The sequence below is a fragment of the Leptodactylus fuscus genome, chromosome 6 (assembly GCF_031893055.1).
Source record: "Leptodactylus fuscus isolate aLepFus1 chromosome 6, aLepFus1.hap2, whole genome shotgun sequence".
In the NCBI taxonomy this organism is placed as follows: domain Eukaryota; kingdom Metazoa; phylum Chordata; class Amphibia; order Anura; family Leptodactylidae; genus Leptodactylus; species Leptodactylus fuscus.
This window is the reverse complement of record NC_134270.1, coordinates 149,927,232-149,949,529: the sequence shown is the minus strand read 5'-3', so window position 1 is coordinate 149,949,529 and position 22,298 is coordinate 149,927,232. Positions and strand designations below refer to the sequence as shown.

The 22,298-nt window shown below is 42.9% G+C and overlaps 1 protein-coding gene across 1 annotated transcript in view; it reads right to left on the bottom strand.

Annotated features, from left to right (window-relative positions):
• Positions 1–432: 432 nt before the first annotated feature.
• The window catches only part of NECAB3 (N-terminal EF-hand calcium binding protein 3), a 65,028-nt gene continuing 43,162 nt past the window's right edge, over positions 433–22,298 (bottom strand). The window contains exons 6-13 of the mRNA XM_075277569.1: positions 17,961–18,097; positions 16,544–16,656; positions 16,390–16,469; positions 15,743–15,796; positions 15,489–15,601; positions 9,558–9,635; positions 4,475–4,566; positions 433–898 (exon numbers count right to left, since the gene is read on the bottom strand). Of these exons, the coding sequence (XP_075133670.1) occupies positions 873–898; positions 4,475–4,566; positions 9,558–9,635; positions 15,489–15,601; positions 15,743–15,796; positions 16,390–16,469; positions 16,544–16,656; positions 17,961–18,097 (693 nt within the window). The 3' untranslated portion in view covers positions 433–872. The remainder of the gene's footprint in view (positions 899–4,474; positions 4,567–9,557; positions 9,636–15,488; positions 15,602–15,742; positions 15,797–16,389; positions 16,470–16,543; positions 16,657–17,960; positions 18,098–22,298) is intronic.

The window sequence follows — 22,298 nt, the reverse complement described above, 5'->3', positions numbered from 1 at the left end:
GTTCTTTGGCAGCATTGGGGACGCCCCCAGTGCTGTTTGAGCTCTGGGGCCCGCCCCCAGTGCTGTGAGAGAACTCATTTGCATTCTGATATAAACCGGATTATATACTGAACGGCGGCGCGAAGAAGACATCTAAAGGTCAGAGACTTTCTTAAGGCTATTCCTACATGCTAGGGATGAAAAATATAATTTTAATGGTAGAATCCCTTTAAGTTATGTTTCACGGCTCTTTACTGGGTCGTACATTGACTTGCAGAGTCCTTCTGGAGAAGAGCTCATTTGAAGCAGGGAAGAAAGAGAAGGTTTGCATAGACATTTCTGGTGTACACAAGGAAACTTGTGGCTATGTTCGTACTAAGTATGATGGGTCCACTTTGATACTGACTAAATGTCTGTAGCAAAAGGATGAGACTGTAATAAAGAATTGTTTATACAGATTATTTTATTTCCTGTTCTCTGGAAGTAATAAGGAACCTCCGATGGTCTCATAACTGATATAGAAAGTTTCAGCCAAGAAGAAGTTCTGAGATCATCAGATCTGCAACTCTCGAGGAGGACTTTACATTCATACACATCAGCACAATCTCAGGAATCTACAAATTGTCTGTTTTAGAGATATACATTACTTTCGAAGGGATTGATGGGCAAAGATGGACTTCAAGACAAAGCATGGAAATGCAGATGTAGGTACAAAGATGTTCTAGTCTATCTCATGATATAGTATTTTGTAAAATAAACGTAAGATCAGTAAATGACAGTAAAGAAAGAACTCGACTAGACTGCCCCATATATATAAATGAAAAAGACGATCCAGTATCGGTAGCAGAGATGTATTACTGTGGCCATGAAGGTCTTCCCAGGTGGTTATGTTCTTAGGGTTCAAATGTCCACCAGTCGGCTGCAAAAGAGATAATAGACAAGAGTAAAAATACTATTCGTAGAGGTCTACTAAAATGCGACAAATATATGGTAGGTGATCACCCAACGTCTCCGAAATCTCACCATTCTTTATTCCTTGTAAAATACCGTTACAAGATTAGACTGTCAATAAAAGTTCTAGAATATTGAAAATTCTAGGGAAAAACATGGACATAGCCAGTCCTGAATGAAAGGACATAAGTTTTGGGCCAACCCATGCAGTCTTGACCCTAACCCTACCCCTCCCAATAGTTATTATGGGCTGATGTGTCTTTCACCCCAGCCAGTATGTTTCAAAGGAGTTCAGTATATTGCCTTATCCCTAGATTAGTAGTAGATTAGTAAAGATAGTATGGCCTACCAGATAGTGGCCCTAAAGATAGTAGTGGCCCTAAAGATAGTAGTGTTCCAAAAGATAGTAGTGGCCCTTAAGATAGTAGTGGCCCTACTAGATAGTGGCTCTAAAGATAGTAGTGGTCTTACTAGATAGTGGCCCTAAAGATAGTAGTGGCCCTACTAGATAGTGGCCCTTAAGATAGTAGTGGCCCTACTAGATAGTGGCCCTAAAGATAGTAGTGGTCCTAAAGATAGTAGTGGCCCTACTAGATAGTGGCTCTTAAGATAGTAGTGGCCCTACTAGATAGTGGCCCTAAAGATAGTAGTGGTCCTAAAGATAGTAGTGGCCCTACTAGATAGTGGCCCTTAAGATAGTAGTGGCCCTACTAGATAGTGGCCCTAAAGATAGTAGTGGTCCTAAAGATAGTAGTGGCCCTACTAGATAGTGGCCCTTAATATAGTAGTGGCCCTACTAGATAGTGGCCCTAAAGATAGTAGTGGTCCTAAAGATAGTAGTGGCCCTACTAGATAGTGGCTCTAAAGATAGTAGTGGTCTTACTAGATAGTGGCCCTAAAGATAGTAGTGGTCTTACTAGATAGTGGCCCTAAAGATAGTAGTGGTCTTACTAGATAGTGGCCCTAAAGATAGTAGTGGCCCTACTAGATAGTGGCCCTTAAGATAGTAGTGGCTCTACTAGATAGTGGCCCTAAAGATAGTAGTGGTCCTAAAGATAGTAGTGGCCCTACTAGATAGTGGCCCTTAAGATAGTAGTGGCCCTACTAGATAGTGGCCCTAAAGATAGTAGTGGTCCTAAAGATAGTAGTGGCCCTACTAGATAGTGGCCCTTAAGATAGTAGTGGCCCTACTAGATAGTGGCCCTAAAGATAGTAGTGGTCCTAAAGATAGTAGTGGCCCTACTAGATAGTGGCTCTAAAGATAGTAGTGGTCTTACTAGATAGTGGCCCTAAAGATAGTAGTGGCCCTACTAGATAGTGGCTCTAAAGATAGTAGTGGTCTTACTAGATAGTGGCCCTAAAGATAGTAGTGGTCCTACTAGATAGTGGCCCTTAAGATAGTAGTGGCTCTACTAGATAGTGGCCCTAAAGATAGTAGTGGTCCTAAAGATAGTAGTGGCCCTACTAGATAGTGGCCCTTAAGATAGTAGTGGCCCTACTAGATAGTGGCCCTAAAGATAGTAGTGGTCCTAAAGATAGTAGTGGCCCTACTAGATAATGGCCCTTAAGATAGTAGTGGCCCTACTAGATAGTGGCCCTAAAGATAGTAGTGGTCCTAAAGATAGTAGTGGCCCTACTAGATAGTGGCTCTAAAGATAGTAGTGGTCTTACTAGATAGTGGCCCTAAAGATAGTAGTGGCCCTACTAGATAGTGGCTCTAAAGATAGTAGTGGTCTTACTAGATAGTGGCCCTAAAGATAGTAGTGGCCCTACTAGATAGTGGCTCTAAAGATAGTAGTGGTCTTACTAGATAGTGGCCCTAAAGATAGTAGTGGTCCTACTAGATAGTGGCCCTTAAGATAGTAGTGGCTCTACTAGATAGTGGCCCTAAAGATAGTAGTGGTCCTAAAAATAGTAGTGGCCCTACTAGATAGTGGCCCTTAAGATAGTAGTGGCCCTACTAGATAGTGGCCCTAAAGATAGTAGTGGTCCTAAAGATAGTAGTGGCCCTACTAGATAATGGCCCTTAAGATAGTAGTGGCCCTACTAGATAGTGGCCCTAAAGATAGTAGTGGTCCTAAAGATAGTAGTGGCCCTACTAGATAGTGGCTCTAAAGATAGTAGTGGTCTTACTAGATAGTGGCCCTAAAGATAGTAGTGGCCCTACTAGATAGTGGCTCTAAAGATAGTAGTGGTCTTACTAGATAGTGGCCCTAAAGATAGTAGTGGTCCTACTAGATAGTGGCCCTTAAGATAGTAGTGGCTCTACTAGATAGTGGCCCTAAAGATAGTAGTGGTCCTAAAGATAGTAGTGGCCCTACTAGATAGTGGCCCTTAAGATAGTAGTGGCCCTACTAGATAGTGGCCCTAAAGATAGTAGTGGTCCTAAAGATAGTAGTGGCCCTACTAGATAATGGCCCTTAAGATAGTAGTGGCCCTACTAGATAGTGGCCCTAAAGATAGTAGTGGTCCTAAAGATAGTAGTGGCCCTACTAGATAGTGGCTCTAAAGATAGTAGTGGTCTTACTAGATAGTGGTCCTAAAGATAGTAGTGGCCCTACTAGATAGTGGCTCTAAAGATAGTAGTGGTCTTACTAGATAGTGGCCCTAAAGATTGTAGTGGCCCTAAAGATAGTAGTGGTCTTACTAGATAGTGGCCCTAAAGATTGTAGTGGCCCTAAAGATAGTAGTGGCCCTTGCCTCCAAGTGAGGCTTATTTAGGTCCCCTTTTATCCCATGTCCTCCTCATTCCCTTCTGGGGACTTACTCTATCAACAGTCTTCTCCATTTTTAACTATTTTTAGGTTAATACTGGTGTTCATAGACATGTTTATGAGCTGTGATATTGTTATGAACTTGTTTTCTTGTGCTAGATCAAGTCACAGCTGGCTGCTAGCAAATGGATATTGTGAAGGATCAGCTTTGAAGGCAGACTTGATCTCAGAGAGTACATCAGTTGGCATACCACTTGGAGGCAAGATGGTGTTGAAGTTTTAAAGGAGTTGTCCAGGTAGGTAAAAAAAAAATGCTTAAAATACTATGAAATAAAAAAGTAAGTAAATACCTTACCGATACCCCACCGCTCTCATTCCAATGCTTCTTGGTTCTTCTTCTGGTTTCAGCTATGACTTGTTGACCCAGACGTATGACTATTGCAGCCAGTCACTGGCTGTAGTATTCATGTGTCAACAACATTGAGGTCATTGCTGTGGCTGCAGCCAAACATGTTCATGTCGACAGGTCATCACAAATACAGGAGGAACAGAAACTGGAGGGGGACTAGGAGGTGCTGGACAGAGTTTGATAGAGGATTGGTATGGTGTGTATTCAGTGGTGTAACTAGGAATGGTGGGGCCCCAAGGTGAACATTTGAGATGGTCAGTCATTCTAGGCATCATTGACTCCTGACATTGTCATACAAGGTGCTGACTACCTCATTGATGATGGTGTGCTTTAAGCAGATGTATGTACTGATGGTAACGTCAATGGTAACTATTCTTCTACTATCATAAATCCAACTTCATGATCTTTGGTCTCACTTTACCTGGAAAAAGCATGGTCTTGACCTGTTCTGGACCTTCAAGACAATCGATGACCGCTCTCTGAAAGGTTTTGCTCTGTGCAGACTGGAGATGACTACAAAAGGAGAGAGAACACAATGGGATCACATAATGATCTGTTATATGACTGATCCGTCCAACCAACAAAGCAACGTAATGAATTCTATAATGGGAAATGTATCAATCGGATGTAATAGAAGAGGAACAGTAGAATTACAGTGTGAAGGTTACTTCTGTTTTCTCTTTATGCTATTATCTATAAAGCTTTCACTGGGTTGTATAGCGACGACATCTTCTTGTTGAACAACCTCTTCTGACTTGTTCAGCTAATAGATGTGTGCCCTCCACATCGAGACCTTCTTCCTGTAGAGCCACGTCAGGCATGGCTTTCATCTCTGGTTTGACAGTGCTGAGTGTCCTCCAGACGCCCACATGTAGTGCTTCATTTTTCTAGAACCACTGGGAGCTTTTACGTATGAGCTGGGACTCAAAATGAGATGGTCAGGGGCCCTGCAGTGTGGGCAGGGGTTGTCTGAGGAACATCAAATCTTACAGGAGTTATGCTCAAACACTAAACTGAAAAAGTGAAACGTCTGTAATCTATTTTTGGCATCTTTTCATACAACATAAGCATTGTGTTTTTTTGTATTTTTTTTTATATATATATATATATATATATATATATATATAAATATATATATATATATATATACTGTAACTTGGTTATCTACAATGTATATTCCATTTATTATACACACCATGGTCTCTCCATACGTTGCGATCAGACAGCGTCACTTTTTATGTAACGCCTCTGCCTGTTCGGGTCTCTGCGCCACCCTCCGCACGCACACTGCAGCGCAGGAGGCGGGCTCATTTTGATTCTTTGCTTAGAGTTTCTAATTGAATTTCCACCATATCCATCTCCTGCACCTTGTTTCTCTCTGATCATCAAATGGTTAATTCTAGTCTGGCCTGTGCTATTGACAGCCGGTCTACCAATCAAGCCTGGGGCGGGTCTTTGGCTTCCTATATACAAGCAATTAGCGCGCACAGCCATTTTGGCTATTGAGACTCTGTCCTTAGACTTTGTCTTTTGCTATTATATTACTGGCCCTTGGCTTCCCCTTTGACTACTCTCTTGGATTCTGATTCTGTACTGCATTATTCAACTGTTACCGGACCCTTGGCTAGCTGACCTCCCTTTGTTGTCTTCATTCTGTGTTGTCACCTATACAGGAAGGGCTTTGTCAATCAGTTGTCCTTTGCCGCCTAGGGCAGTGAGGCAAGCAGGTAGCGGCAGCGGTGGGTTCAGCTTAGGGCTCACTGTCTTGTTGTGCCCCATCCTCCAAGGTTTTCCAGCATCTACTGGTGAATTGCTCCTCTAGCAATTCCATTACAGATTGTCCATTAACCCCCTAACAGTCACATTAAAATAACAAAAACTCTCACTTTTTTTTATTGAAAGATTTAGAATACATGGCTTAAATACATCTTACTGGCACATATGTATGGTGCCCTAACCCTTTAGCAAACTAACGCGTTTTATCCTTAAACTATCAGCATTTTATCCCTCTCTGCATTCCTTCTTTCATAACAAATAAGGGAAAAATTGTCTATTTTTACATTTTTCTTTAAAACCACTTAGATGCTGCGGTTAACCAGAATTCAAGGACTATCTGGTGTATGCGCTACATATTCTCATTTTCAGAGCATGTTCGGACTACAATGGTTATGCGGATTTGGATAATTTTTTGGAAACCATGACTGGAACTATACCAAAACATATTAACCCACACCAAACCATGTCACAGCCACCGCTACGTGTGAACCCAGTTCCGCACATTCCTCCATCTTTCTGCTCACAGCAATTCTGTATCATAACCAAAGGCCAGAGCCGATGTGCTCTCATGTATGATCATTACGTTATCTCTCCTCTCCGTTTCCTAAAGCCTTATAGGATGAGAATAGCGTAGAATATATCTTATAGGGTAATCCAATATCTCCAGACATAATAGTCGTGCTCTGTCTGAACATCCAGAAAGAACCATTATCTTCAAAGCCCACAGCCCCTTATCTTCCTGACTTTGTGCCTGGGCTGGACGCTGAGCTGACAACTAGACACACTGTAAAATTAATCTGCGCAATTCTTTGGTGAAAATCTCTTTATTTCGGATATTAAAGTTTTGTATGGCAGACGCTGTATTTTCTGATGTGATCACAATATCCTTTCAAGTCTTGATGGGGTCATTGTACGTTCTATCTAGCACTGTGGTTATTGATGATGGCAGCCCCAACCTTCTTCACATTATTTGTGCTATTTTATGGAATGATACGATGGTACGGGTGCCCATATAGGAATCTTAAGTTCCAAAAAGTCTCCCAACACATTACTATCATCGGTATTTACCATGATAAACTGTGATATCAACTATTTTCAATGATGGCTCGGTGGCTTTATCTATACAGGTGCATTGTAATCCTGTCTGTTACATAAATGTGGTGACTGCTGCAAAGGAAACCACTGGAAAATTGGCGAGTGTCGGTCTATTATTAGGCTTAGTGGCCAAATCAAAATTGCAGGATAAAGTAGTTTGTTTGATTTTTTGCTTTGTTTTTCTAATATATAAAATACGATTGAAAATTCTTGAGAATATTATCAAAAACAAGTGTGAACCTAGCGTAAGTCCTAGGGTTGTCAAGTTTCTATAGAATCTTAAAACTTTACAATATCTATATCTAGTTCTATATTGAGCTGATTTCTTTAACTCTGGATTGTGGTTATTTCTCTTCTGTTCAAGTGAAGCTTGACAACGTATTCAGAGTGAATTATATGGCAATTTCTTATTTGGCTTTTTTGAGAATTTTTTAATTTCCTCATCCAAATTGTCGCCTTTTCCCGGGTTTTTTCCATTGTTGAATTTAGAGACCTCTAGTTTGCTGGTTCAGTCGTTCTCTTATTTGACACAATTACTATTACACAATCTGGATACAAAAGCCATATAGTCTGAGATCCCCGAGAGGTGACAATTACCAGGAGAATACAGCCCGGCGGTAGATTTGGGGGAACGACCAGCTGTGTCGAGCTGCAGAAGACTCTTTGTGTCCGCACAGTTTGCTTGCAGAAGCCTCCATTTACCTGCTCAGGGTTTCATGCTGTGAATTTTACCCAGATTAAGGAATAGGTTTACAGTGGTTTCTTGTGCAGTTTTCTTGGATTGACATCCCGCTGTTTCCAGCAGCAAGAGGTGACTTCTAATTTGTGCACCTTCTCTGTTCTCCGAGAACTCGCTCCGCACAGTGTCCTTGTTATGATGTATGTCTGGAAAAGTGCTGGATCTTACTATTCTATGTATCAGTGCAAAATGTTCCAGGTAGTGTAAATGCTGCATTTTGGCCGAGGAGGAAATGCCACAGCAAAAACTGTAACATTCTGCAGTCCCTGTAAACCGTTGCGTTTTTGGAAAACGTAGCATATCAATTAAACCTACAGAAAGGCCTGGGGTTTCCCTATAGCAGGGGTGCCCAATACGTCAATCGCGATCTACCGGTCGATCGCAAAGGACGTATGGGTCAATCGCGGGATGCAGCCAGGGATCCCTGGTGTCTGCAGGCCCCGCCTGCTAGTGTCCAGAGATGATTCTCAGCCTGCGCTGTGAACAAGCAGACACCGGCGAGATGTCTCCTGCTCTCACGCTCTGCCCCACCCACAGCCCCCACCCCGGCTCTTTTGATACATTTAAGGGGCAAACAGTTCAATACCATGAATTCCTGTGCAGCAGAGACCAGCCAGAATCTGCCAGGACTCCTTGCTGCAGTGCAGGGACTCCAACACAGCACAGACCTCTCTCCCCATTTGCTTAACTTTTATTTTGCTTCTTTTTCATTACTTCTGTCCCAGGACACAAACCCAGGACCGTACCTATATTTTTGTAAATAGGAGGATTTTCTCAGACTAAAAGCCTCAACAGTATTTTCAGTTTTTACTTTAATAACGCACAGTTATACAGAGATATAGGTCTATGTCAGTGCAGTGTATGTTAAAAAAAAATCTAAATCCCATCAATATTTAATGTGATCTTTGCCTTCCATCAGTTCTTCTCGGTACTTGCAGACAGTTTGTGATGGAACTCGGCAGGGAGGTTGTTCCCGCCATCTTGGAGAACTAAGCCCAGATCTTATGTGGATGTAGGCTTGGTCCAATCCGTCTGTCTATTTATATGATCCCAGACAGACTGGATGATGATGAGATCAGGGCTATATCTGTGGGGGCCGTATCATTACTTCCAGGACTCCTTTTCCAAAGGGCAAAGGTCACACCAAAAATTGATGGGCTTCACATTTGTCTTTTCTTCATTCATTTTATTTTGATAATGAACAAAAGTAAACTATTAACCCTTCTATTTCTGAACCTGCCTAAAATATTTGCACTGTATTGTACATATATTTTTATACAGTATAGCAATGATTAAAGTTAACCAAGTCAATTCCAATAAACCCATTTTAGTAATACACCTTGTAAAATTACTGTCACAAATCATATCATATTTCATAACATAAATGTATTTGGTATCGTTGTAATCGTAACAACCCATACAATATAGTGAAGGCAGTACTTATAGTGGTCACTAAATACATAAAAATGGCGCATTCTAGAATCTTCACAACTCCAATCCATCCTTACCAAAGATGAGTATCTATTATTGTTGGGGTCTGTGGCTGGAACCGATGAGGTACCTATGTGAGCACTGGGACTGGGACTCTGGGACTGAATGGAGGGGAAAGTTGTGTTTGTCCCTGTATGGGGTAGGACACAATGGATTAGCGTCTATGGTCGACCATCTCTCCATTGAGACTCGTCCTCACCAGGGTTGTGTAGGACAAGGGACCGTGTTCTATTTACTGGTGTTAGTCTCAGCAGATAGCCACTTATCACCTGTCATTTGGATTCGGGGAATACCCCTTTAAGTGCTTGATATGTAGAGGGGATATGTACTATTTGAACATTTTGGAAAGACTGGAATATTGAAAGTCCTTGAAAATTAGATGAAACACATTCATGACACTTACGTCTTCCAAGACTCCTCGTCTCTCCATATTTCATATAGGATGTAGCCTGGTTGGGAGTGATGTTCTCGGGTAGATACACTGAAAAAAACAAAACAAAAAAAAAACAGTGTCAGTCTCAGAAAAATGCAAAGATATAATTTTATGTAGAAGCTCAAGATAGGAACCTTAATTTGGATGTTACAGTGAAAATATTTTTAATCGATTTACAAAGCACCAACATATTCTGCAGCGCTGTACATAGATCACCATCACTTGCATTGGTCCCTGTCTCCATTAGGGGCTCACACTCTAAAGTCTAAAATAGCCTATCAATATGTATTTGGAGTATGGGTGGAAAGCCTGAGGAATCCTACATGAACATGGCAAGAACATACAAAATCTATGGAGATTAAAGGGATTGTCCTCTATCAAGGATTCTATCTATAATGCTAGCTCATATGGATTTCAGACTTTTCCTAAATACATTGCTTCATCAAAACTGCTTTGTTTGGCTGTTATCTGAGATTATTCACTTCATTGTTTACACTGCGTTTCCATAACCACAGACCTGGAGATGATCTTATCGCTCTGCCCAGGACAAGTGACATAGCTCACTGCTCTCAGGAGGGGAGGGGGAGCTGAGTGCTCCATGCTTGTATTTCTGAGCTGTTTATCTCTCTGCCCAGGACAAGTGACATAGCTCAATGCTCTCAGGAGGGGAGGGGGAGCTGAGTGCTCCAATGCTTGTATTTCTGAGCTGTTTATCTCTCTGCCTAGGACAAGTGACATAGCTCCCTGCTCTCAGGAGGGAGGGGGAGCTGAGTGCTCCATACTTGTATTTCTGAGCTGTTTATCTCTCTGCCCAGGACAAGTGACATAGCTCACTGCTCTCAGGAGGGGAGGGGGAGCTGAGTGCTCCGTGCTTGTATTTCTGAGCTATTTTTCTCTTCTCCCAGGACAAGTGACGTAGCTCCCTGCTCTCAGGAGGGGAGGGGGAGCTGAGTGCTCCATACTTGCATTTATGAGCTGTTTATCTCTCTGCCCAGGACAAGTGACGTAGTTCCCTACTCTCAGGAAGGAGGGGGAGCTGAGTGCTCAGAGCAACTTGTATTTTTGAGCTGTTTATCTCCCAGTTATCAGGTCTGCTAATTGAATTTTGCTGATAAGGGCTGAGACAGGGAGTCTGTTACTTCTGTATGTAACACACAGACTTAAAACAGAGTTTATTGCAAGCTGACTCCAGTAGCATGTAAATTTGGGATTCTCATCACCTATCAAATCCAGCTCTGTTACATCAGCTTCATATTCTGCATCTTCCAGTGATACTGTGCTAATTTATTTACAACCATCCCTCATTACTGACTGCAAACATGTACTGCTATGAAGAGAGCTAAGCAGAGCAAGTGAAACCACGCCCACCAATTTACAGAGAAAACCAGGAAGTGAACAGAGCATACAACCTGCTAGTTGGTGAGTGGGCGAGTTGGGAATACCCCCTTTAAGTCCAGGACTCCAATGCTCTAAGGCGACAGTGCTAACCAATAAGCCACCATGGAGTCCATTATTCTTTTCAATGACGTGAGTCCTGGAGAGCACAGCAGTTGTCTGGGGACACTGTGACCATTTGCAAGACAAATGTACCATTATGTCACAGTTGTTATAGAGCCAAGGATGAGATCAGATTCTGTTTTGGGAGATCGGAAGAATTTCCAATATCATTGAGGACAGTGCAGATCCTGCAAATCAGATGAACCTCGAGTGGGCTCAGGGTCTGAAATAGTTTGCTGTTGCAGGGGGGTTTGCATATATAACCTGCATGATATGACTCCTGAATACTTTCCTCTGGTGGGTCTAAGATGCTTCAGCCCAAGTCTGCACATAGTGTAGTGTCCTCGATGGATTGACTACCATGTACTTGTACTTTTTATATATAATACCATTTGATGTGTTTGGCCTGATGTGTCTATAACTGGTCTGAACCAATGTGGCTGGAGCTAGGTAGATCGTGTATCTCTTGCTAGATGAAGGGACAACGTTCACCCTCTTCTCAAGAGAGGTGAGACAAGGCAATGGGTGTATCCTAGAGTGATTTGGTTAGACTGACCCTGCCTCACTACAAGTCAGGGCAGTATCAATATAATAGCCAAGATCGTGATGAACTTTAGCTGTGTTCACTTTTTGGGAAAAGTGTGTGTGAGACACCATGGGGTGAATTTTTGGATGGACATCAAGGCTGTGAATGGGACCAGGCCCAGGAACCTGAACCACCATCAGGCTCAGGGAGACTTTTACCAGTGGGATATTACTACTACCAATATCCACATCAAAATATTTTTATTTTTTTATTAATTTTTTGGGGTGGAAATTGCAACAACACTGCATCATTTTGACAAAAAACTTGGTAAACGCTAAAGGAAAGGGGGCATTCTTAAAACGTCCTATGGTACCCAGCATTTTTTTGGTTATGTGACTTCTAGGAGATAAAATTTTTTTTATCACAGTGAGATTTCTTTTTTTAATAGACATTTTTAGACAAGCTTCTTTGAGCTGTAACATATTACGCAAAGGTTCAGCGAGATAAAAGAACTCATCTTTACCGCCACACAATACAAAGGTGACATTTATCATCTGAATACTGAGTCTATCTTCTAAAAGATCTGATTATAACAAAGAAAACCTTGGCTTTTTATTCAGATATATTCTCTCATGGATTAGAATTTGTAAGAGGGATGGTGTCATAGAATATTAGATGTGTATTATGTAGAAGGACAAATCAGGATCACCAAGTTTACATGTAAAGGAGAAGATTACGTAGAGTAGCTGCTAATATCAGTGCCATATATATAGTATATGACCAAAAGTATATGCACCATCATATATCTCATCCATATGTGCTTTGTAAACTCTAACTATAGAAGTGGTCCCCTTGTTTTTTTCTAAAGCAGATGGGTGTCCAAGCTAAGTGGAACAAGCACTGGAAGCTAAGAGCACCCAACCATCCAAGAACAACAAGTAGGTGACACTGGGCAGGAATGGAGGGGGACAAATGTGAAAGTGTGGGCGCAGAGGTAACAATGGCCCATCTGAGCTAAGGGGCAATAAGGACAGACAAACAACTGAAATGCAGTACAGAGGAATGAGAATGGTTGGCCCAATCTCAGGAACCCAAGAGTCATCTAAGCCTCTAACCAGAGAAACAGTCCGAGCTTCAAAGCCACTTTATTGAGTGGTGAGAACTGTTTATGGTTGGCTTCTCTTAACTGAAAAGTTGGGAGTTTTCGACCACCGAGCACTAGTCCTCCAGTGAAAGGAAGTGACTACCCATGACTAGGACTCAGTAAGGGCTAAGCTCTAGACAACGTCAACCACTACCTTGGTATTCCACATTGATTGAGGCCAGCCCCTGGGAGCCAAAGAGGCAGATGTTTGTTTAAGCTCAGATGGACCTTGGTGGAAACTGTAATGGTGATCAAGATCTCCAGGCCACGTTCTACCTGGCAGTTTGTGGTTGCGTTAGGTGCTGTTGAGAACGTGCCTCTGTTTTCACCTTGAGGGTCTTCAGACTTACATATGCTCTGATAGACTCCAGATATGAAAGGAAAGAATATACATTTATGTCCTTATGTCCCGACACGTTCTAGTAGAGCCTAGAGGCAAAACTGTGTCTTAAGAGAGGTTTTGTAATACCATCCTTCTTCCTTACATTACAAAAGATCAAATAGTATTACTTTGGATAAAGCTCCAAGACTAATAATTGTAGAATTTTCTTGAATGCAATTTTGGCTTAGTGAAGAGGAGAAATGGCCATTTGTAATGCCCAATTTCCAAAAAATCCTAAAAGTGCAATCTAATAGCAAAAGTTATTCTCAGATGGACGTTCTCTGTTATCTGTGCTATAGGACCCCCAAATACTATAAAGAGGGGTAAACATTGGACTTCAGGTCTTTTATTAAGTATAGTGAAACTTTATATGGTTAGTTGGAGCTTTATTGTTTGTCAGGACTATGTAATGATGGACTGCGCAAATGCCAGTTGTTATGGCAACTAAAAGAAAATCTAAAAAAAATTCTTCCTTTTGTGTGACCTATCCTTGAACTATGTTTCGCAGATATCTATGACAACATGACAATTTCTATTTCAGCGTGTTGGGCATATTACCGGGCGATACCTGGACCATAGAATTTCTAGTGGACGCATTGTTCTGTACATGAATGAAAAATACACTCAAAAAGAAATCAACTGCTAAAGCTCGTCATACATGTTGGATCAATGTCCATCCGCTGATGTTTTTTGCTGGGCTGGCCAACCATCTAATGTACATGGGACCTCCAGACTCTACGAAGTAGGATTGAGCCAATCTTGAGATTTCAGGATCGTTTTTTTAAAATCTGATTTTCGATCATTTACCAGCCAATCCGGATCGTGAAATTTGCTTGATCGCCGATCGGGATCCGTTCTTTCCCGATCCCGATCACTCAACCCTAAACTTTTTTGTTTATGGAGTAGGGTTGAGCTGATCTTGAGATTTCAGGATCGTTTTTTTTAAATCTGATTTTCGATCATTTTCTAGCCGATCCCGATCGTGAAATTTGCTCGATCGCCGAGGGTCAACATGGTGGCTCAGTGGTTAGCACTGGAGTCCTGGGTTCGAATCCCACCAGGAACAACATCTGTAAGGAGTTTGTATGTTCTCCCCGTGTTTGCATGGATTTCCTCCCATTCTACAAAGACATACTGATAGGAGAAATGTATATTGTGATCCCTATATGGGGCTCACAATCTACATTAAAATAAAAAAAATAAAAATTTGATCGCCGAACAGGATCCGATCTTTCTCGATCCCGATCGCTCAACCCTACTACAAAGGTAGAACCATTGGGCATCTGGACTTCATCATGCCTTTGTTCTCACAAGAGATGAACTGCCACTAGAGTTATCAGGAATTGGTTTACACTAGGTTCACACCTGCATTGGGGTTTCCGTTCTCTCGCACCCGTAAAACAGAAAACCAATTGGCTTAAAAAGAGGCACTTGCAGAAACCTGGGAACCCCATAGATTATAATGGGGTCTGAATGGTTTCTGTCTGAAAAATGCAGAGATAAAAGTCCTACTTGGATTTGTGAAGCGGAATGGGTGACGGAATCCCCAAATGGAAATCGATCACGGAAGGGAACCTAGACTTAATCCCCTTTTCAATTTAGAGATCATGCATGCTCAACCAAGTCCAGGATGAATATGTATGGGACACAGGCCAAAGGGATTAGAAGGAATAACCTCCTGACTCTTCCTGATGGTGTTAGCGCCCCTTCACACGGCATAAGCGCTCGGGTCATTCCGAGCCGTACACGCGAGCGCTTCTAAACACTTCCCATTCACTTCAATGGGAGCGCTCGTAAAGCCGGCTTTACGCACGCTCCAATTGAAGTGAATGGGAAGTGTTTAGAAGCGCTCGCGTGTACGGCTCGGAATGAGCCGAGCGCTTACGCCGTGTGAAGGGGCCCTTATGGAAAAGAAGGATCGATTGTGCTGAATGTTAACACCTTGTCTTTTGTTCTCATCAGAGATAAGCTGTGGCTTATTCCCCTCTTCCCAATGGTTGATCAACAGCTACTGAAGATATATGAGCACCAAAAAAAGGTCAAATATAACTATTACTATATCAAAACCAACTAACGCTAGGTTCACACCTGCATTTGGGTTTCCATTCGAGGGGTCTGCTTGGGGACCCCTGAATAGAAACCTTATCTGCTTAAAAAAGCAGTTACCTTAGGAAACCCACCTACCCCATAGACTATAATGGTGTCCACCGGGTTCCCGTCCGGTTTCCACTCAAAAAGGGCAGGACTTTTTCTCCGCATTTTTAAAGTGGAATGGGGAAGGCGGAGACTGGGCACAGGTGTGAACCTGGCCTAAAATTGTTTTTAGGAGACACTAAAGGCAAATAAACTTACTGTAGGCAATGTTCTTGAGTAGCAGTAAATTCAATGTAACTCTTCAGTGACAATTTGAACTGATCCATATAGACTCCATTGACGGAGAGCTGCCTCTGGGCCACCAGGATCTCCTGGGGGTGTACAAAGTTAAAAAATGAAGCAAAATTAAATCAGCTCAATATTACACCATATGGCACTTTGACACCAAATTGGTATGTCCACTATTCCACTAAGTGGACCTCTAGACATAGTGAATCCACAAAAGAACGTACCATCTGTGTAGTATTAGCAGTCCCATCTTCTTGCACAGGATGTAACCGCGGACTCTGCTTGTGAGAATAAAATTCCAAGAATTATGACGAAAGGAGAACCCCCATTATATTGAGACACTAATCCCTAAATAACTATCTAGCTGAAATCTGGTGCCCCTCTGCCCCTGGTCTTCTCTATTTTAGGGTGAGTGGAGTTTAACCAAAGGGAGAAGTGTCTTCGATTCCAGGGGAGAAGGTTTCTGTTGCAGCAATCTGCCACCAATCTGCTCAATCCAATCCTGGTTTTAGCTCAAGAAAAACTCAGCCTAAGTTTTTCTAAGTTTCTACTGCTGGTTCTTGGATTCATCGAAACTAACATTGCTACGCTAGCATGGAAGGTGCTCGGTGATGTTTGAGCCTGTTTCCCTTTATGCCAAGTATGACTGGTATGAGTTCCCTGTAGTAGGACAGCCCTGGCGCAAAATCTTCACCACAACGTAATTTCAGTTGGAAGGGATTATCTCCATTTTGGCATAAATTCACTCCAATACTTGAACTCTACATGTACTTTACCTAAGTGGTCACCGATATTCCCAGATTTTTACTGTGTTCGTGACCCAAGGGGTCAGAAGATGAATGGATACATTGAAGTGGATATCAGGACTTACCGTACATTCCAGCTTGTCAATAAGCTGCTCCAAGCGATTGATCTGTACCGACCACTGAGTATCGCCATCTGACAGCGCCCCTGCCAGACACAGAGGCACAGATACAAAGTTAGAGAATGGCCAACAACCTGAATACACAGATAGGACACTATACCTGTTCTCAGAAGAGCAGAATAGGCATCTGTTGGTGCAAGGGTGGCAGATTTTTGAGTACGGCGATTGCATTTGCGCCCAACCCTCTTAGGCTCTAGCTTCGCCATATCCTGTCTTGAGATGGGCATAAAAAAGCAAAAATTAGACATAAAGTAACTCAACATAATCTGAATTATAACACCCCGATCTAAGAAGAGATTTTAATCTTTCCGGACATTTGTATGTAACCATTTAGTGAGCCATGCTGTGTATAATATGCATATATGAGTATATAGGGGGTTCATAGTTAGTTTTTTTTAATGTGGACTGACACCAGTCCTGTTCCTTATACACATTGATTGATGATGTTACGGTAATGGAAGGATAAGGAAGGGAGAATTTTATCATGTCTGATAAAAGGTCACCCCGAGTGTGAAAGGAGGTAGACCTGGACATGTCTGTAAGATGCAGATTCTTATCTCTGAGGCTTCATTGTGAGAGGACACATCTTTGTCCTGTGTATTGTTCTTATCTTTTTTCTGTCAATGAAACTCACACCTAATAATCTTGTATGTCTAGAAAAGTTCCCAAGGAAGAATTATAAGAATTGGACATATTGATACAATACACAGAATTCATCTGAATCACCATCAGAGCTGTAAGGGTAAGAGGGGGGGGTATCGTCACTCCTTGAGGAGAGACCACCATATAGGTGTGTGGAGACTTATTAAGCCTTTAGTACTACACTTTGCAAGGGACTATGGGAAGTGACGATACCCCCCTTACCCTGTCTAAGCCTCTCACCTCTACCAGGTTATAGTCTTCTCTACATCGAGCTGACGAGATGCAACAACATCGAAACGGCCGTCCTCGGTTGAGAGACTATACCTCGTAATAATCCCAGCATCATTGCAAAACAAGGCCTCTTGGAAGGTCGAGCATGATGTTAAAGGGAGCAGCCTCTATTGGGCTATATCACTGAGATTCTGTATTCCTAATTACATCAGGTAAGACAGGCTTGCACATTCCAGTGAGCGCCCTCTATTGGTTTGCAACACTGAGGCAGCTGACTTCCTAATTACATCATGGAAGACAGATTTGCATATTCTTCCCATCAGAGCTGTGTGAGTGTGAGATGATTTTTCATCAGATCTGAATAATATAAATCAATTTGGAACCCTACAACATACTCTATATAGAGAACCCCTTGTTGTCCCTAACACTATGGAGACACACGGGTCTCTATAAATGCAGTAGACACAAGAAAGTCTCAGCCTTGTTGTTTCTATCGGCCACTCAACTTGCTTTACCAGCGTGGCCGACCTAAAGTTGTCTCCTACTGATATTAGGGTGGCCCATTATATATATTCTGGTCAAAACATTTTGGAGGCACACCGAATACGGTCTCAGAGCAAGCAATAGAGAAAACTTTATCCTACCTGTCTTGCCTAGTCTGGGTTTCTACAGCTTCCAAAGCACACTCCAAGGAGCTCTGCAGGGAATGCAACTGATTCATGGTTTCTCGCAGCAGGAAACGTGTAACAAACTGCTCGGTTTGGTTGGCTCTCTCATAGTCCTGTTGGATAAGATATATCATAAGCACTGATCAGATGAGGCAGATATATTGGCAAATTTACTGAATCCAAATGGCACTCAAGCGTCCAGACAATAAGCCTATTTTATTATAAGTATTAGAAATACAAAGACTATGTCCACTGCCACCTGACGTGACCCCCTGACTATATTCTTCTAGAGAATATATCTCTTCTAGAGAGAAAAGATAGATTAGCAAGCAATAAAGAACTTGTATCACATGATATATGATTCATTTAAAGGAAATGTGTCAGTAGAAACCAGAATATCACTCCAGCCCACAGACAGATAGGTTATGGTCACCCGAACCCAGCATACCACCCCAGCCCGCAGATAGATAGGTTAGGGTCACCAGAACCCAGCACATCACCCCAGCCCGCAGATAGATAAGTTAGGGTCACTAGAACTCAGTGTATCAACCAAGCCCTGCAGATAGATAGGTTAGGGTCACCAGAACCAGTATATCAACCCAGACTTTCAGATAGATAGGTTAGGGTCACCTGATCCCAGCCCCGCAGATAGATAGGTTAGGGTCACCTGACCCCAGCCCCGCAGATAGATAGGTTAGGGTCACCTGATCCCAGCCCCGCAGATAGATAGGTTAGGGTCACCTGATCCCAGCCCCGCAGATAGATAGGTTAGGGTCACCCGAGTCATACAGAATTTTCCCCTTGTAATTCGACACCTTTGTTGCTGAGATATCTCTGTTTTTGTCAATATGCATATGAGATCTTTGGAGCAATAAGAACATGGTCATCCCACCAAAGAGGTAAATGGCCATGCCCTAATTGTTCCAAATTTGCTCATTTGCGCATTGGCAAAATAGAGCTATCTCAGCAACAGAGTTAGAAATTCACAAAGTAAAAATATTGTTTTTAACCTCCAGGGCAGCATGGTGGTTAACACAGTTGCTGCGCTGAAGTCCTGGGTTCATATCTGATCATGGGCAACATTTGCAGTTTGTATATTATCCTCATGTTTGTATGGGTTTCTGCACATATGCCAAAAATATACTGATTGGTAAATTGGATTCCCATGCACAATGGACCCTAGTAAATCTTCAGGATGACACAGAGAGGACACAGATGAGTTAAATGCGGTGTGTGCTCCGGTGTGATGTGATGACGTCACTCACATCGCACTTGCAGCTCCCTGAACACTCCGAGACAAGAGACAGCAGACTGCGCAGCAGGGGAGCGAGGAGAGGTGAGTATCAGTGTTTTTTTATGTTAAGCTTTGGCTGATGAAAGGGGACATTAAACGGTGGGGGCAGATGGAGGGGCGACAATAAAGTGGGGGGCATGTGAGGGAGACATTAAACTGGGGGGCATATCAAGAGGGACATTAAACTTGGAGGGGGCATATGATGGAGACATTAAACTTTGGGGGAAGATGAAGAGAGACATTAAACTGTGGGCAGATGAGGGGGCACATTGGAAGTATGTCTCTGGTGATCACTATGTGTGGTGATCTACATGGGGGATAGAAAACAATGAAAACAAGTCAAATAGTAAATCTAAAGGACCGAAACAAAAATGTACATTATATAATATTTTTTTTGTAATATTTCCCAAGCAAAGTTCAATGGAACCTACAGCAAAGGCAAATGTGAGTTTTACAGTAAGTACGGGATATTTACTCATAGGTTTGGCTCTGTTTTTATGATGCACGTGTATGTGTAATGAAATAGGCTTGTTCTGTTGTGATGATGCAACAATAATGTGTGTGTACAGCCGGTGACATAGTGTTACCATGCCACAATAACGTATGTCCTTACAGACTGTGCTCACCTGTCCTGTTGTTGCAATATAGCGTGTGTATTTGTAGCGCGCCCTTATGCTCGCCCTAAAGGCTCCTATCTGCACTTCTTTATAGTGTTACTTTTTGCTAAATCTCAATGTTTCATCTCTGAAAAGGAAAGTGAATTGTTTCTACGCAGGACAAAGCGGCGGGAACACAATAATGGGGAAAGAGGATGTCAGGAAATATGCGACTAGGTTTTCAAATACAGATAGAAATGTCGGATTTACAAGCCCAATTGACAGAAAGTAATTACCTAAGTCCTGTCCATTGCCCCGGCCAGCATTTCACGGTGTGTACGCTTGGCGTCCGGCCCCGGCTTCACACTACACTATAGCTTAAGCTTAACAAGTTCCTTTGAAATCAGAAGATAATTTGCTGCTGTCAAAAAAGAAATGCGCCTGCCCAAACTTGCAGCCTGTTTATCGCTGCGGAGAGCCGGGCTTTGTTCAGCGCAGATAAAGAAAAAGGCTATTTTTATAACAGTACCAGTAATTTTCTGCGCTATAAAATACAAATGCTATTGGGAACCAAAATGCAGCGCTGCAGGGTGTACGGAGTCAGTGTAGCAAGAGACGACCGCAGAGAGAACGCGCTGACTGATAACACTCGCCGAATTTATGCTTTCAAGTTTTTGCTCGAGTAAAGAGGCGTAGAACAGGTGAACAACATCTACAAATCTCAGCTTGTTTGGGGGGTGTTCACACATTGACGTTGGGTGCAGTTAAAACCGTATTGGGAAAAATGCATGTATCAAAAGAAAACAGGACGCCGCATTCATGTGCATCAGACCGGGGCCAGGTGGCGTATACGCCGCATTAAAAAACGAATCCCAGCCTCAGCGAATCCCATCCATGCATTGCAGAAAAATATACACTGTGGAAATTCTGCAATTTCCAAAAGCGTTGCAGATTTGAAAATCGCAACATGTCAATTATATCTACAGAAATGCTGATGGTTTCCCTATAGGTATAATATAAGCAGAAAGTCCGCAGATACGTTGTCGCAGCGCTTTTTTGCTGCGACTCGGTATGTGTTGTCCAAGATCTGAAGCAGGGGCATAACTACCATAGAGGCAGCGGAGGCGGCTGCCACAGGGCCCGGGCCATTAGGGGGCCCGGTGACAGCCGCTACCGCTGTGTTTTTTTTTTTTTTTTTTAATAGGCCGTTACGGGCCCTATTCACTTGCCGATCCTGGCAGGGCCGGGATCAGCAAGTGACACCGCGGGGCCCACAAATACTATCATTATACTCGGGGTCTTTGCAGACCCCTGAGTATAATGATCGGCGGATCGGGAGAGGTAAGGGAACATAACAAACAGTGTTACTTACCTCTCCACGATCCTGCCAGGCCTCCTTTCTGATGTCTCTGACGTCACATGAACCCGGCCTGCGTCCCAGGTCATGTGAAGTCTGACGTCATTTCATAAGGACGGCAGCGGAGAAGACAGTGGAGAAGACAGCGTGGGAGCCGGAGACAGGTAAGAAACAGTAATTTTTAATGTTTTTATTCCCCCGGGTCTCCGATTATTATACTCTGGGGTCTGAAAAGACCCCAGAGTATAATAATTGTTTATAGGTGTCCACTATGGGTTATAATACTGTGTGCAGGGGCCACTATGGGGCATAATACTGTGTGCAGGGGCCACTAAGGCACATAATACTGTGTGCAGGGGCCACTAGGGCCACTAAGGGACATAATACTGTGTGCAGGGGCCACTATGGGACATAATACTGTGTGCAGGGACCACTAAGGGACATAATACTGTGTGCAGGGGCCACTAAGGGACATAATACTGTGTGCAGGTGCCACTATGGGGGATAATACTGTGTGCAGGGGCCACTATGGGGGATAATACTGTGTGCAGGGGCCACTATGGGGGATAATACTGTGTGCAGGTGTCACTATGGGGGATAATACTGTGTGCAGGGGCCACTAAGGGGGATAATACTGTGTGCAGGTGCCACTATGGGGGATAATACTTTGTGCAGGTGCCACTATGGGGTATAATACTGTGTGCAGGAGCCACTATGGGGGATGATACTGTGTACAGGTGCCACTATGGGGGATAATACTGTGTGCAGGTGCCACTATGGGACATAATACTGTGTTCAGGGCTTACTAAGGGACATAATAGAGTGCGGAGGAGGGGGTTGGTCGAGGTCTTCGACATCGGTGTCGGCTGGGGAGCGGGCCCATGTCAAAAGTTCGCCATGGGGCCCCGCCATTCCTAGTTACGCCACTGATCTGAAGGTAACTGGTACTGATGACCTGTCCACAGGATAGATCATCAGTATTTAAGTCGGTTGGGGTCTGATACCTGGACCCTGTCCCAATTAGCTGAAGCTAAATACTAGGTATACGACCCTGCTCCTATTCATGT